Raw genomic sequence first — 15,132 nt, 5'->3', positions numbered from 1 at the left:
AATGCCCAATAATGACAAAGCAAAAACAGGTTTTTAGAAATGTTTTACATTTATTAAAACAAAAAAACAGATACCTTATTTACATTAGTATTTAGACCCATTGCTATGAGACACACAAAATTGAGCTCAGGTGCATCCTGTTTCCATTGATCATCCTTGAGATGTTGACTGGACATGATTTGGAAAGGCACACACCTGTCTATGTAAGGTCCCACAGTTGACAGTGCATGTCAGAGCAAAAACCAAACCATGAGGTCGAAGGAATTGTCCGTAGAGCTCCAAGACAGGATTGTGTCGAGGCACAGATCTGGGGAAGGGTACCAAAAAAGTCCTGCAGTGAAGGTCCCCAAGAACACAGTGGACTCCATCATTCTTAAATGGAAGAATATTGGAACCACCAAGACTTCCTAGAGCTGGCCACCCGCCAAAACTGAGCAATCGGGGAAGAAGGGCCTTGGTCAGGGAGGTGACCAAGAACCCGATAGTCACTCTGACAGAGCTCCAGAGTTCATCTGTGGAGATGGGAGAACCTTCCAGAAGGACAACCATCTCTGCAGCACTCCTCCAATCACGCCTTTATGGTAGAGTGGCCAGACAGAAGCCACTCCTCATTAAAAGGCACTTGACAAGGCTTGGAGTTTACCAAAAGGCACCCAAAGGACTCTCAGACCATGAGAAACAAGATTATCTGGTCTGATGAAACCAAGATTGAACTCTTTGGCCTGAATCCCAAGCATCACGTCTGGAGGAAACCTGGCAGCATCCTTACGTTGAAGCATGGTGGTGGCAGCATCATTCTGTGGGGGTGTTTCAGCGGCATGGACTGGGAGACTAGTCAGGATCGAGGGAAAGATGAATGGAGAAAAGTACAGAGAAATCTTTGAAATTATTAATACATTTACAAAAATGTCTAAAAACAGTTTTAGCTTTTTCATTATGGGGAATTGTGTGTAGATTGATGAGGGGGGGAAAACAATTGAATCAATTTTAGATTAAGACTAATGTGGAAAATTCCTTATCTGAATACTTTCCGAATGCACTTTATAATGTGTTGTAAATCTATTTCTATGGGCCATTAGCATGTGACTGTTTGCATGTGAATATTTGTACATAGGCAGTCTTTTATGCAGTCCTCCCTTGTTGTTAATAGCATTAGATTTCCTTTATGATCTGTCAGGTGCAATAAGGGCCGTATTGGTAGACAGTGTGAGTGCAGCACCAACGAGGTGACCAGCGAAGACCTGGATAAGAGCTGCCGTAAAGACAACGGTACAGACATCTGCAGCAACAACGGAGACTGTGTGTGTGGAACCTGTGAGTGTAAGAAGAGAGTGAACCCAGAGGAACGCTACAGCGGGATGTTCTGCGAGTGTGACAACTTCAACTGTGACCGCGCCAACAACAAACTCTGTGGAGGTACGTGAGTTCAGTTCATTGGATGATCAATAAAGATTGTGTTTGCTGTGAAATGACGGTCAAGACCTGTGGAACATCTTCCTCAGAGCACAAACTACCTCTGTGTTTGTGGCGTAATGGGTGATTTCCCAATTAAATTAGAGATCAGTTGATCAAATCAGACATCGCCTTTTACGAAATGAGATTTACCGTGTTCAATTTAGCTTAATTTCATCTCTAATCTAGAATATTATCTATAATATGAAATGATGTTTGAACTTTAGAGGATCATCTCTGACCCTGTGTGTTGTGTTGTGCCAGGACATGGTCACTGTGAGTGCAGGGTGTGTATATGTGATGCCAACTGGACAGGCAGTGCCAACTGGACAGGCAGTGCCTGTGACTGTTCTCTGGACACCACGACCTGCCTGGCTTCCAACAAGCAGATCTGTAACGGACGAGGCACCTGTGAGTGTGGCGCCTGCAAGTGTACTGACCCAAAGTTCCAGGGCCCCAGCTGTGAGATCTGTCCTACCTGTCCAGGGGTCTGCGCAGAACACAAGTGAGTTGAATAAATAAATGGATGAATTGTATTTGTTTATTTTATTCTGTTTTAACTATGCAGAAAACAACAATATACAACGAGTTTATTTCCAAAACGCTATATTGAAAAAAATTCACATTTATGTTTTTACATCAGAAATGATTCCTTATGGGTACCTTCATGTGTGTGTAAAATATTACTGTTCTCAGGTGTTTTTATTCATAGATTTTAGATGAAAAATGTATTTTTTTGTAAACCACAATGCAAATGTATGCTCAGGTCCTGTCTGTCCATTGTTTGGCTGGAATGGAATGTTCGTATCCTGTATATTTGACTGTGATATGTGGTTGTCTCAACTAGCTATCTCAACATGAATGCACTTACTCTTATCAAAAGTGACTAACAGTATCTGCTAAATGACTAAAATATCAAATTTACATTTTTTACAGACATCTCATATTACTGTATAGATTTTTGATGTCAAATGTATAATTTGTACAGTTCTTTAAAAAAACATGATTATTTGTCTCTCTGAAATGAAACCATCAAGTGATAGATTTTAAACAAATACATGTATGTCATTGATCAACCCTGTGCCATGATTAGATAGTGAAAAAACACACCAATCTCTTTCAGAATTTCTTTAAACAATAAAAGCTAACGTTTCTGAAAATGTATATGTAGAATTGTGAATTGAACCGCTTTATATGCTGTATTTCCCTCTGGGAATGTTATGTGTGGATTACATAAAGGTTTGTTGTGATGGTTGAAATGAATTCTGCTTTTTTTAAATGTATTATTATTTGCGGGACCGGTTCCTTGTCTTTTTCCTCAGCCTGAATTTAATGCCTCTTAACCTTTTAAGTAGGCATAAAGAGATGTCTTCCTTTATCTGTCTTAACCTCTATTATTATTGTGACCTTTGTTTACTTTCTTCTGATAATTCCAAGAAAGGGGACCAATGAACAGTCTAGACACAACTGTGATATTTAAAACCAGTAGTGGTGGGAAGGGTACAGCATTGTCCACTACAAACACCTGCATGTGGGGTGGAACCTCAATATCCAGCTTTCTTGCATTACAGTAGTGAATATGTCACAAGTCTAGCAAGCATCCCAATGCGAGACTACCTGCATGTGTTACTCCATCTGTACAGAGTTACATGTCAATGTCCTGTCTTCCACAGGGAGTGTGTTCAGTGCAGGGCCTTTGGGACGGGGGAGAAGAAGGACACGTGTGAGAGAGACTGTAGCTACTTCAACCTGATCAAGGTGAAGGACAGGGACAAGCTGCCTCAGCCAGGACAGGCCTTCCCCCTGATGCACTGTAAGGAGAGGGATGCCAACGACTGCTGGTTCTACTACACCTACGCTGTCAACAACAAGACAGAGAAGGAGGTCCATGTGGTTGAAACACTAGGTGAGAGCATATTACATACAGCCTACTATGTCATTGTGACGGAGGATATTACAGAGTGAAAAAGTAGGTTATTTGTTTGTCTATTGAGTCGTTTGTGATTAGAGCTAGGAGTTTTTGACCTGACTAGGAAAAATTCTAGTTTCAACTTGAAGTTTTTCCTGGTCAGCTTACAGGGTCAGGTAAAGTTCCTGGGCCTAGATATAATGCAAATCAGGAAGGACTTTATGGTAAATAAGCATTTGTTCTTACAGTAACTGACTTGCCTGGTTAAATAAATAAATAAAAGTTGGGATAACTGAATGTTCCTGGCTGTGTGTTTCCTGCCTGTGTTCCAGAATGCCCTGACATCATCCCCACTGAGGCTTCTGGATCCTCTCATTATGGTACATGGAGAAGACACCAGACCTAAATGACTGTATGAGAGAGCAGACTGACCTGACTTGTTACATATTAAAGGGGAATATAACCAGCACGGTAAGATGATTTTCAAAGGGAGATGATCAACCTCTGAGTCTTGGATCCTGATGTAGAAATACCCCTTTTTCAGGGGATTCATTTTTTCACTTCTTTGTCATATCATTGTTTCATTCCTTCTCATTTGTCTTCACCTATGCTTTTCATTTCATTCTCTGTTTCCTGTTCTTAATTTTCTGTCCCAGTCTCTCAACCCATAGCAAGAGAATCCCATTTACAAGAGTCCTATTAATAAGTTCCAGAACCCGAACTATGGACATAAAGCTGTGGTTCTATAAGTTTATATTTACTTTTCCTCTCCTCTGTTTTCCTGCATGGGTTTCCTGTTTGTTTATATGTTTGTGTTTGTCAACATACTGTAAACTGTCACTTTTTCATCCATCTCATTATTTCTGGCATGCATTTGGTCTCTTTGGGCCAAATAAGACAGTTGATGAAACTGTGCAGAAAGATCCATATGAGGGGATATTAAAACCCACAATAATATCTATTGTTTTGTTGGTCAACACAAGCTGTCCCCTCTGTTAGTAGTTTAAATGGAGGTAAGTATTAACAGGTGGTCACGTGTAGGCCCAGTACACTTCAGTTTTAGTGTAGTATTTATATCATATTTAATTCTACAGTATGATGGAAATGGCATGTTGTGACTGTGACGTTTGTTGATATTTCTTTTAAAAGTGTTCCCTGGATGACAACACAAATGCTCACTCACAATGACAGCAACGTATCCAGGTGATAGCACGATCAGTTGGAAAGATCTGTCCAAAGAATGCTTCATAATCATTTGATATTCTAAATGGATGGCTCGGATTTTGCTGTGGTGTTTTTTCCTAATTTGTTGCAGCTGTGTTCACACGACTGACATGTTATGTGACAGATATAGTATGACTGACTGTACATTACAATTCTAATGTTTTCTCCTTGTTTCTCTTGTGCCTTCCAGGGCGAAAACCCTATCTACAAGCAGTGGCGACCTGTTATTCAGGGCAGGCAAGCTCCACCCGTTTGCCTGTTTTGCATGTTATTTTGGCATTAATACATGTCACATATCAGTTTGCAAACAATGTACAAAAAAAGTGTCATTGAGTTAATAAAGCTGCATACAAACATGGTCTCTTTTTTGGTTTCTTGAGTAAGGCAGCTCCAAAATGTTGGTGCTTTCTGTGGTGGTACGGCAGGCAGTGGAAAATACGGAACATAGGGGTTGGTAATGTTCTCTAGTTGTGCAGTGATTGGCTCAGTGTTCTGTCACTCATGGGGACATTACGTCACCTCAAAATCTACGGGTAGAGCAAAGAAATTCAAGCCCCTTGGGTGCTGTCATAGAGTTACATTAGAAGTGCCCATCCAAGAAGGCTCAAGGTCATTGGCCACAGATAAAATGACTTCAAATCACATTACATCTACAGTAGCTTTGATTGAACTGATCATGTCAACATCCCACTTTCTAAATCTTAGCTAGCAAGCTAGCAGTCATCATCATGAATCAAGTCGACAATCAACTGGCAAAACCTTTTCAATCCTTGTCATATGAAGAGAAATAATGAAGAGAAATTAGAGATAAAACGTACATTACACAACAAGTTGGAAATTGCACATTCAACAATGAGTGGTTTGGAGGGAATCAGTGGCTAACTGCAAGCATTGCAAAGCAATGACTAGCCTGCTATTCAGTGGAGTGGGTGTGTGGTCCAATTTGGGTTTAAGGGTATCTTTTCCAAGCTTAAAGGATAAACATTCAACATTGGCATAATTGTCAATCATAGAAAGCCATTGGTTGATTCTAAACTTGTCATCAGATAACATATAATGCATGAAGAAGTGCAAATAACTTTTACATTGATGTTTTAAAAGTGATCATTGCACTATTGTGTTTCATGTTGATCAATGTAAAACATTGTGAAATTTGTTCTGAAGACATACTGATACAAGTTAGCTTTTAGAATCACATGGCTGATGGCACAGTCAATGACATGGCACCCAACCATTGGTTGATGCATGCAATGTCTGAGCAGGGGAACAGGACCAAAGTTAACCCGGTACCTCGGTTGAACCGGAACACAGACAAATAAATAATGAACCGGAACAAATTTCATTCAAAATCAAGCGGGAAGCCAAAGACACGTGTAGACAATTCAAACTCTCAAATCCAATGTAGGTTGGCAAGGGTACAATGTAGGTTGGCAAGGGTTATCTTGGTCGTGTTCCTCTGCCCAGACATTGCTGATGCAGGTCAGATCTTACAACGCCTGGATAGGTATTTTACATATCAGCTAACATCATTATGTTATAGCAATGTTGTGCCAGACTGCACAGTCGATGACATGGCTCATTATCTGTTGAAAGATTCTTCAGCGTGTGTCCATCGGCGATCAACCTTTTTGCCTTGACTTGCAGTCAGCAAAAAGAAGGCGTAATAAAATAAATACTTAAACTATGTTTCCAAAACATGAATCACGAATATTTGAGAAGGGTGCAATTGCAGCCTGCATTTCTGGGCGTTCCTGCATCTGCAGGAACCCCTCTTTATACTTCTATTGGTCGAGGACTCGCCTACACAGGTGGGAGGTGGGGGCGCTCCAGTACAGTAGGTGGCGGTAATGCACCTTATCGTTGGATGCAAACTGGCGATAAACCCCACAGAAGAAGAGGCGGAGGTTGACACGGTAGCTAGCTAGCTATGACAATGGTATACAAAGGAATCTCAATTGCATACTATTCGCATCCTCTCTTCTCGCCTCCTCAAAATCCATTGGATGAGAAGGTCAGAGTGGAGGGACCTCTGGCTTTCTCATCCAATGAGCGAGGAGTATGTATTGAGAGTCTCCCAGTGTCCGTCGCCCCCACCTGTCAGGCACTGTTTTCCTGAAGTTCTGTTAACGGTGGCGAGAGCAGGTGTTCGGCAGGCGTAATAGTGAAGGAAGCTGGCCTACAGACAGTGAGTCTCGTGGCCGTATAAAGCAGGCATCGAGGCATTTAGTTACTGTTCGATTGAACGTTAGAATGTGCAAAACGAGTGACCTGAGCAACTTTGAGCGTGGTATAATCGTCGGTGCCAGGCACGCCGGATCCAGTATCTCCAAAACGGCCGCCCTCCTGAGCTTTTCACACGTGGCAGTGACTAGGATTTACTGAGAATGGCGCGACAACCAAAAACATCCAGTCAGCAGCAGTCCTGTTGGCGAAAACAGCTTGTTGATGAGAGGTCGCAGGAGAATCGTGCAACCTAACAGGCGGGCCACAAACTGCACAGTACAACAATGTGTAGAACGTCATCTCGGAACTCAGAACTTGTCGATCTTTGTCACATATGGGCTATTGCAGCTACTGTAGCTACAGCTACAGTTACTGTCCGTCGCCCCCACCTGTCAGGCACTGTTTTCCTGAAGTTCTGTTAACGGTGGCGAGAGCAGGTGTTTGGCAGGCGCAATAGCGAAGGAAGCTGGCCAGGACCTGCCAGAGTCGTCAGTCTCGTGGCCGTATAAAGCAGGCATCGAGGCATTTAGTTACTGTTCGTTTGAACGTTAGAATGTGCAAAAGGAGTGACCTACGCGACTTTGAACGTGGTATAATCGTCGGTGCCAGGCACGCCAGATCCAGTATCTCAGAAACAGCCGCCCTCCTGGGCTTTTCACTCATGACAGTGTCTAGTGTTTACTGAAAATGGTGCGACAACCAAAAAACATCCAGGCTGTTCTGGAGGCAAAGAAGGGTCCGATCCTGTTGTCACGCCCTGGCCTTAGTTATCTTTGTTCTCTTTATTATTTTGGTTAGGTCAGGGTGTGACGAGGGTGGTTTGTGTGTTTTTGTCTCGTCTAGGGTGTTTGTACTGTCTAGGGGGGTTTTGTAGAGTTATGGGGTTGTGTTCATTGTAGGTGTTTATGTAAGTATATGGTTGCCTAGATTGGTTCTCAATTAGAGGCAGGTGTTCATCGTTGTCTCTGATTGGGAACCATATTTAGGCAGCCATGTTCTTTGGGTATTTTGTGGGTGATTGTTTCCTGTGTCAGTGTTTGTGCCACACGGGACTGTTACGGTTTGTTCACGTTTATTGTTTTTGTATTGGTGTTCATTGTTCAGTTTTCTATATTAAAACATGGACACCTACCACGCTGCGTATTGGTCCGATCCTTGTTACACCTCTTCAGACGAAGAAGAGGAAGACAGCCGTGACAGAATCACCCACCAAACCCGGACCAAGTAGCGTGGTAACGGGCAGCAGCGACAGCAGCAGCAGCGTACTCAGGACTTCTGGACATGGGAGGAAATTCTGGACGGTAAGGGACCCTGGGTTCAAGCTGGAGAGTATCGCCGCCCTCGTGAAGAGCTGGAGGCAGCTAAAGCCGAGAGGCGGTGGTATGAGGAGGCAGCACGGAGGCAAGGCTGGAAGCCTGAGAGTCACCCCCAAAAATTTCTTGGGGGGGGGCTAAAGGGGAGTGTGGCGAAGTCAGGTAGGAGACCTGCGCCAACTTACCGGGCTTACCGTGGAGAGCGAGAGTACGGGCAGACACCGTGGTATGCGGAAGAGCGCACGGTGTCTTCTGTACGTGTGCTTAGCCCGGTGCGGTACATCCCAGCTCCACGTATCGGCCGGGCTAGAGTGGGCATCGAGCCAGGTGCCATGAAGCCGGCTCAACACATCTGGTCTCCAGTGCGTCTCCTCGGGCCGGTGTACATGGCACCAGCCTTACGCATGGTGTCCCCGGTTCGCCAGCACAGCCCAGTGTGGGCTATTCCACCTCGCCGCACTGGCCTAGCTACGGGGAGCATTCAACCAGGTAAGGTTGGGCAGGCTCGGTGCTCAAGAGCTCCAGTACGCCTTCACGGTCCGGTATATCCGGTGCCACCTCCTCGCCCCAGCCCAGTACCACCAGTGCCAACACCACGCACCAGGCTTCCTGTGCGTCTCCAGAGCCCTGTTCCTCCTCCACGCACTCGCCCTGTGGTGCGTGTCTCCAGCCCGGTACCACCAGTTCCGGCACCACGCACCAAGCCTCCTATGCGTCTCCAGAGGCCAGAGTCTGCTGTCTGCCCAGCGCCACCTGCGCTGCCTGTCTGCCCAGCGTCTCCTGCGCTGCCCGTCTGCCCAGCGCCGTCTGAGCTGCCCGTCTGCCCAGCGCCGTCTGAGCTGCCCGTCTGCCCAGCGCCATCTGAGCTGCCCGTCTGCCCAGCGCCATCTGAGCTGCCCGTCTGTCCTGAGCCTTCAAGGCCGCCCGTCTGTCCTGAGCCTTCAAAGCCCCCCGTCTGTCCTGAGCCTTCAGAGCCGCCCGTTTGTCTTGAGCCTTCAGAGCCGTCCGTCAGTCAGGAGCCGCTAAAGCCGTCCGTCAGTCAGGAGCCGCTAGAGCCGCCCGCCAGTCAGGAGCCGCCAGAGCCGCCCGCCAGTCAGGAGCCGCCAGAGCCGCCTGCCAGAGCCGCCCGCCAGACAGGAGCCGCCAGACAGGAGCAGCCCGAGCCGCACGCCAGACAGGAGCCGCCAGAGCCGCCCGCCAGACAGGAGCCGCCAGAGCCGCCCGCCAGACAGGAGCCGCCAGAGCCGCCCGCCAGACAGGAGCCGCCAGAGCCGCCCGCCAGACAGGAGCCGCCAGAGCCGCCCGCCAGCCAGGACCTGCCAGAGCCGTCAGTCAGCCAGGACCTGCCAGAGCCGTCAGTCAGCCAGGACCTGCCAGAGCCGTCAGTCAGCCAGGAGCTGCCAGAGCCGTCAGCCAGCCAGGAGCTGCCAGAGCCGTCAGCCAGCCAGGAGCTGCCAGAGCCGTCAGCCAGCCAGGAGCTGCCAGAGCCGTCAGCCAGCCAGGAGCTGCCAGAGCCGTCAGCCAGCCAGGACCTGCCAGAGCCGTCAGTCAGCCAGGACCTGCCAGAGTCGTCAGTCAGCCAGGACCTGCCAGAGTCGTCAGTCAGCCAGGACCTGCCAGAGTCGTCAGTCAGCCAGGAGCTGCCAGAGCTGCCTGTCACGCCGGCGATGCCGGAATTGCTCCTCAGTCCGGAGCTGCCCCTCAGTCCGGAGCTGCCCCTCAGTCCAGTGGGGCCTTTAATTAGGATCTTAGACCCTAGGTCGGAGGCGAGGGTCGTCCCTCTGAAGAGGCCTTTGAAGAGGGCAATGACTATGGTAGAGTGGGGTCTACGTCCCGCACCCGAGCCGCCGCCATGAATGAGGCCCACCCGGACCCTCCCCTTTAGATTAGGTTTTTGCGGCCGGATTCCGCACCTTTGTGGGGGGGTACTGTCACGCCCTGGCCTTAGTTATCTTTGTTCTCTTTATTATTTTGGTTAGGTCAGGGTGTGACGAGGGTGGTTTGTGTGTTTTTGTCTCGTCTAGGGTGTTTGTACTGTCTAGGGGGGTTTTGTAGAGTTATGGGGTTGTGTTCATTGTAGGTGTTTATGTAAGTCTATGGTTGCCTAGATTGGTTCTCAATTAGAGGCAGGTGTTCATCGTTGTCTCTGATTGGGAACCATATTTAGGCAGCCATGTTCTTTGGGTATTTTGTGGGTGATTGTTTCCTGTGTCAGTGTTTGTGCCACACGGGACTGTTACGGTTTGTTCACGTTTATTGTTTTTGTATTGGTGTTCATTGTTCAGTGTTCTATATTAAAACATGGACACCTACCACGCTGCGTATTGGTCCGATCCTTGTTACACCTCTTCAGACGAAGAAGAGGAAGACAGCCGTGACAGAATCACCCACCAAACCCGGACCAAGCAGCGTGGTAACGGGCAGCAGCGATAGCAGCAGCAGCGTACTCAGGACTTCTGGACATGGGAGGAAATTCTGGACGGTAAGGGACCAGTGGGTTCAAGCTGGAGAGTATCGCCGCCCTCGTGAAGAGCTGGAGGCAGCTAAAGCCGAGAGGCGGTGGTATGAGGAGGCAGCACGGAGGCAAGGCTGGAAGCCTGAGAGTCACCCCCAAACATTTATTGGGGGTGGGGGCTAAAGGGGAGTGTGGCGAAGTCAGGTAGGAGACCTGCGCCAACTTCCCGGGCTTACCGTGGAGAGCGAGAGTACGGGCAGACACCGTGGTATGCGGAAGAGCGCACGGTGTCTCCTGTACGTGTGCTTAGCCCGGTGCGGTACATCCCAGCTCCACGTATCGGCCGGGCTAGAGTGGGCATCGAGCCAGGTGCCATGAAGCCGGCTCAACGCATCTGGTCTCCAGTGCGTCTCCACGGGCCGGTGTACATGGCACCAGCCTTACGCATGGTGTCCCCAGTTCGCCAGCACAGCCCAGTGCGGGCTATTCCACCTCGCCGCACTGGCCTAGCTACGGGGAGCATTCAACCAGGTAAGGTTGGGCAGGCTCGGTGCTCAAGAGCTCCAGTACGCCTTCACGGTCCGGTATATCCGGTGCCACCTCCTCGCCCAACACCACGCACCAGGCTTCCTGTGCGTCTCCAGAGCCCTGTTCCTCCTCCATGCACCACGCACCAAGCCTCCTGTGCGTCTCCAGAGGCCAGAGTCTGCTGTCTGCCCAGCGCCACCTGCGCTGCCTGTCTGCCCAGCGTCGCCTGCGCTGCCCGTCTGCCCAGCGCCGTCTGAACTGCCCGTCTGCCCAGCGCCGTCTGAGCTGCCCGTCTGCCCAGCGCCATCTGAGCTGCCCGTCTGCCCAGCGCCATCTGAGCTGCCCGTCTGTCCTGAGCCTTCAAGGCCGCCCGTCTGTCCTGAGCCTTCAAAGCCCCCCGTCTGTCCTGAGCCTTCAGAGCCGCCCATCTGTCTTGAGCCTTCAGAGCCGTCCGTCAGTCAGGAGCCGCTAAAGCCGTCCGTCAGTCAGGAGCCGCCAGGGCCGCCCGCCAGTCAGGAGCCGCCAGAGCCGCCCGCCAGCCAGGACCTGCCAGAGCCGTCAGTCAGCCAGGAGCCGCCAGAGCCGTCAGTCAGCCAGGAGCTGCCAGAGCCGCCAGCCAGCCAGGACCTGCCAGAGCCGTCAGTCAGCCAGGACCTGCCAGAGCCGCCAGCCAGCCAGGACCTGCCAGAGACGTCAGCCAGCCAGGACCTGCCAGAGCCGTCAGTCAGCCAGGACCTGCCAGAGTCGTCAGTCAGCCAGGACCTGCCAGAGTCGTCAGTCAGCCAGGACCTGCCAGAGTCGTCAGTCAGCCAGGAGCTGCCAGAGCTGCCTGTCACGCCGGCGATGCCGGAATTGCTCCTCAGTCCGGAGCTGCCCCTCAGTCCGGAGCTGCCCCTCAGTCCAGTGGGGCCTTTAATTATGATCTTAGACCCTAGGTCGGAGGCGAGGGTCGTCCCTCTGAAGAGGCCTTTGAAGAGGGCAATGACTATGGTAGAGTGGGGTCTACGTCCCGCACCCGAGCCGCCGCCATGAATGAGGCCCACCCGGACCCTCCCCTTTAGATTAGGTTTTTGCGGCCGGATTCCGCACCTTTGTGGGGGGGTACTGTAACGCCCTGGCCTTAGTTATCTTTGTTCTCTTTATTATTTTGGGTAGGTCAGGGTGTGACGAGGGTGGTTATGGGGTTGTGTTCATTGTAGGTGTTTATGTAAGTCTATGGTTGCCTAGATTGGTTCTCAATTAGAGGCAGGTGTTCATCGTTGTCTCTGATTGGGAACCATATTTAGGCAGCCATGTTCTTTGGGTATTTTGTGTGTGATTGTTTCCTGTGTCAGTGTTTGTGCCACACGGGACTGTTACGGTTTGTTCACGTTTATTGTTTTTGTATTGGTGTTCATTGTTCAGTGTTCTATATTAAAACATGGATACCTACCACGCTGCGTATTGGTCCGATCCTTGTTACACTTCTTCAGACGAAGAAGAGGAAAACAGCCGTGACACCGGTACTATTCTGAACAAAAATATAAGCGCAGCATGCAACAATTTCAAAGATTTTGCTGAGTTATCCCCCCCCCTAGAAATCAGTCAATTTAAATGAATAAATTATGCCCTAATCTATGGATTTCCCATGTCTGGGCATGAGCGCAGCCATCGGTGGGCCTAGGAGGGCATAGGCCCACCCACTAGGGAGCCAGACCCAGCCAATCAGAATTCGTTTTTTTCCCACAAAAGGGCTTTAATACAGACAGAAATACTCCTCATTACAGACAGAAATACCACCCCCCCGAGAGACGCGATAGTCCAGCGTCCCATTGTGACATAGGTACCAGCTCTTAGACCACCATCTTTGGGGGACGCACAGCCCGAACACCCACCTCCCCCCAATTAGCCTACCAACCAACAAATCTACCGGTACACATCTATTCATTTGAATGTGTTGACAGTTGGAGAAATTAAATGAGCTGCACTGACAATTCGAAAAGTATGAACGCCAAGGGTCCAATATTCTAGAAGACTGCTGTGCTTACACACCTTTGTTACTCTGATTAGACCCTTAAGACTGATCCACACTGCCAAAAGCAACACGTACGTCACTGTGGGGGCTTGAGTCTACTGAATGTCTTTCTGTATATGTTTCTCATGATTTCCATGTGATTGTGACCTGGGTCATTGTCAATTGCCTCTGTAGTAGTTTGGCTTCAAAATCCAGACAAGATGGCAGGTATTAATTTGTGTTTTTACGATACAAAAAGTAGGATTAAAGAATAGACCAACTAAATCAGGACTTTTCAAAAAGCAACAATAACTTGGCATATGTTGCTGTTCCCCTGTGCAATGACTGAAAGGGCCACAAGGAGACTAGGAGACTCAAGGGAGTAGAAACATGTAAGCTTAGAGGGAAAATGTTAAACAACTATATCATTACATTTTTGCCTTTGACTCATTCACTATTACACAATGCTGAATTGCAGCTCATAATAATCTGTGCATATACTGTAGGTGTGGATTTGCACTGGTGATAAATTAGATATGATAAAATGGATATAGATAAGACTCAAACTAAATTCAGAAAAAAAAGAAATGTCCCTTTTTCAGGACCCTGTCTTTCAAAGATAATTTGTAAAAATCCAAATAACTTCACAGATCTTCATTGTAAAGGGTTTAAACACTGTTTCCCATGCTTGTTCAATGAACCATAAACAATTCATGAACATGCACCTGTGGAACGGTCGTTAAGACACTAACAGCTTACAGACAGTAGAAAATTAAGGTCACAGTTATGAAAACAAAGAACACTAAAGAGGCCTTTCTACTGACTCTGAAAAACACCAAAAGAAAGATTCCCAGAGTCCCTGCTCATCTGCGTGAACGTGCCTTAGGCATGCTGCAAGGAGGCATGAGAACTGCAGATGTGGCCAGGGCAATAAATTGCAATGTCCGTACTGTGAGACGCCTAAGACAGCGCTACAGGGAGACAGGACGGACAGCTGATCGTCCTCGCAGTGGCAGACCACGTGTAACAACACCTGCACAGGATCGGTACATCGGAACATCACACCTGCGGGACAGGTACAGTATGGCAACAACAACTGACCGAGTTACACCAAGAACGCACAATCCCTCCATCAGTGCTCAGACTGTCCTCAATAGGCTGAAATAGGCTGGACTGAGGGCTTGTAGGCCTGTTGAATGGCAGGTCCTCACTAGACATCATCGGCAAAAAGTGCTCTTCACTGACGAGTCGCGGTTTTGTCTCATAAGGGGTGATGGTCGGATTTGTGTTTATCGTCGAAGGAATGAGCATTACAGCGAGGCCTGTACTCTGGGGCGGGATCGATTTGGAGGTGGAGGGTCCGTCATGGTCTGGGGCAGTGTGTCACAGCATCATCGGACTGAGCTTATTGTCATTGCAGGCAATCTCAACTCTGTGCATTACAAGGAAGACATCCTCCTCCCTCATGTGGTACCCTTCCTGCAGGCTCATCCTGACATGATCAGCATGACAATGCCACCAACCATACTGCTCGTTCTGTGCGTGATTTCCTGCAAGACAGGAATGTCAATGTTCTGCCATGCCAGCAAAGAGCCCGGATCTTAATCCCATTGAGCACGTCTGGGACCTGTTGGATCAGAGCGTGAGGGCTAGGGTCATTCCCCCCAGAAATGTCGGGGAACTTGCAGGTGCCTTGGTGGAAGAGTGGGGTAACATCTCACAGCAAGAACTGGCAAATCTGGTGCAGTCCATAAGGAGGAGATGCACTGCAGTACTTAATGCAGCTGGTGGCCACACCAGATACTGACTGTTACTTTTCACCCCCCCCCCCCCCCCCCCCCCTTTGTTCAGGGGCACATTATTCCATTTCTATTAGTCTCATGTCTGTGGAACTTGTTCAGTTTATGTCTCAGTTGTTGAATCTTGTTCTAATCATACAAATATTTACACATGTTAAGTTTGCTGAAAATAAACGCAGTTGACAGTGAGAGGATGTTTCTTTTTTTGCTGAGTTCATAAGAAGGAAATGAGAGCC

At 48.4% G+C, this 15,132-nt stretch overlaps 1 protein-coding gene across 2 annotated transcripts in view; it reads left to right on the top strand.

Annotated features, from left to right (window-relative positions):
* The window catches only part of LOC120028104 (integrin beta-1-like), a 53,708-nt gene extending 48,780 nt beyond the window's left edge, over window positions 1-4,928 (top strand). For both annotated transcript variants that reach the window (XM_038973278.1, XM_038973277.1), the window contains 5 exons: window positions 1,178-1,416; window positions 1,717-1,957; window positions 3,126-3,358; window positions 3,694-3,832; window positions 4,776-4,928. In XM_038973278.1, the coding sequence (XP_038829206.1) occupies window positions 1,178-1,416; window positions 1,717-1,957; window positions 3,126-3,358; window positions 3,694-3,767 (787 nt within the window). In that variant the 3' untranslated portion in view covers window positions 3,768-3,832; window positions 4,776-4,928. The remainder of the gene's footprint in view (window positions 1-1,177; window positions 1,417-1,716; window positions 1,958-3,125; window positions 3,359-3,693; window positions 3,833-4,775) is intronic.
* Window positions 4,929-15,132: the final 10,204 nt, after the last annotated feature.

Source organism: Salvelinus namaycush, chromosome 33 (assembly GCF_016432855.1).
Source record: "Salvelinus namaycush isolate Seneca chromosome 33, SaNama_1.0, whole genome shotgun sequence".
NCBI classification, from domain to species: Eukaryota; Metazoa; Chordata; class Actinopteri; order Salmoniformes; family Salmonidae; genus Salvelinus; species Salvelinus namaycush.
The sequence above is the reverse complement of the archived record's forward strand: the minus strand, read 5'-3'. Positions and strand labels throughout refer to the sequence as shown.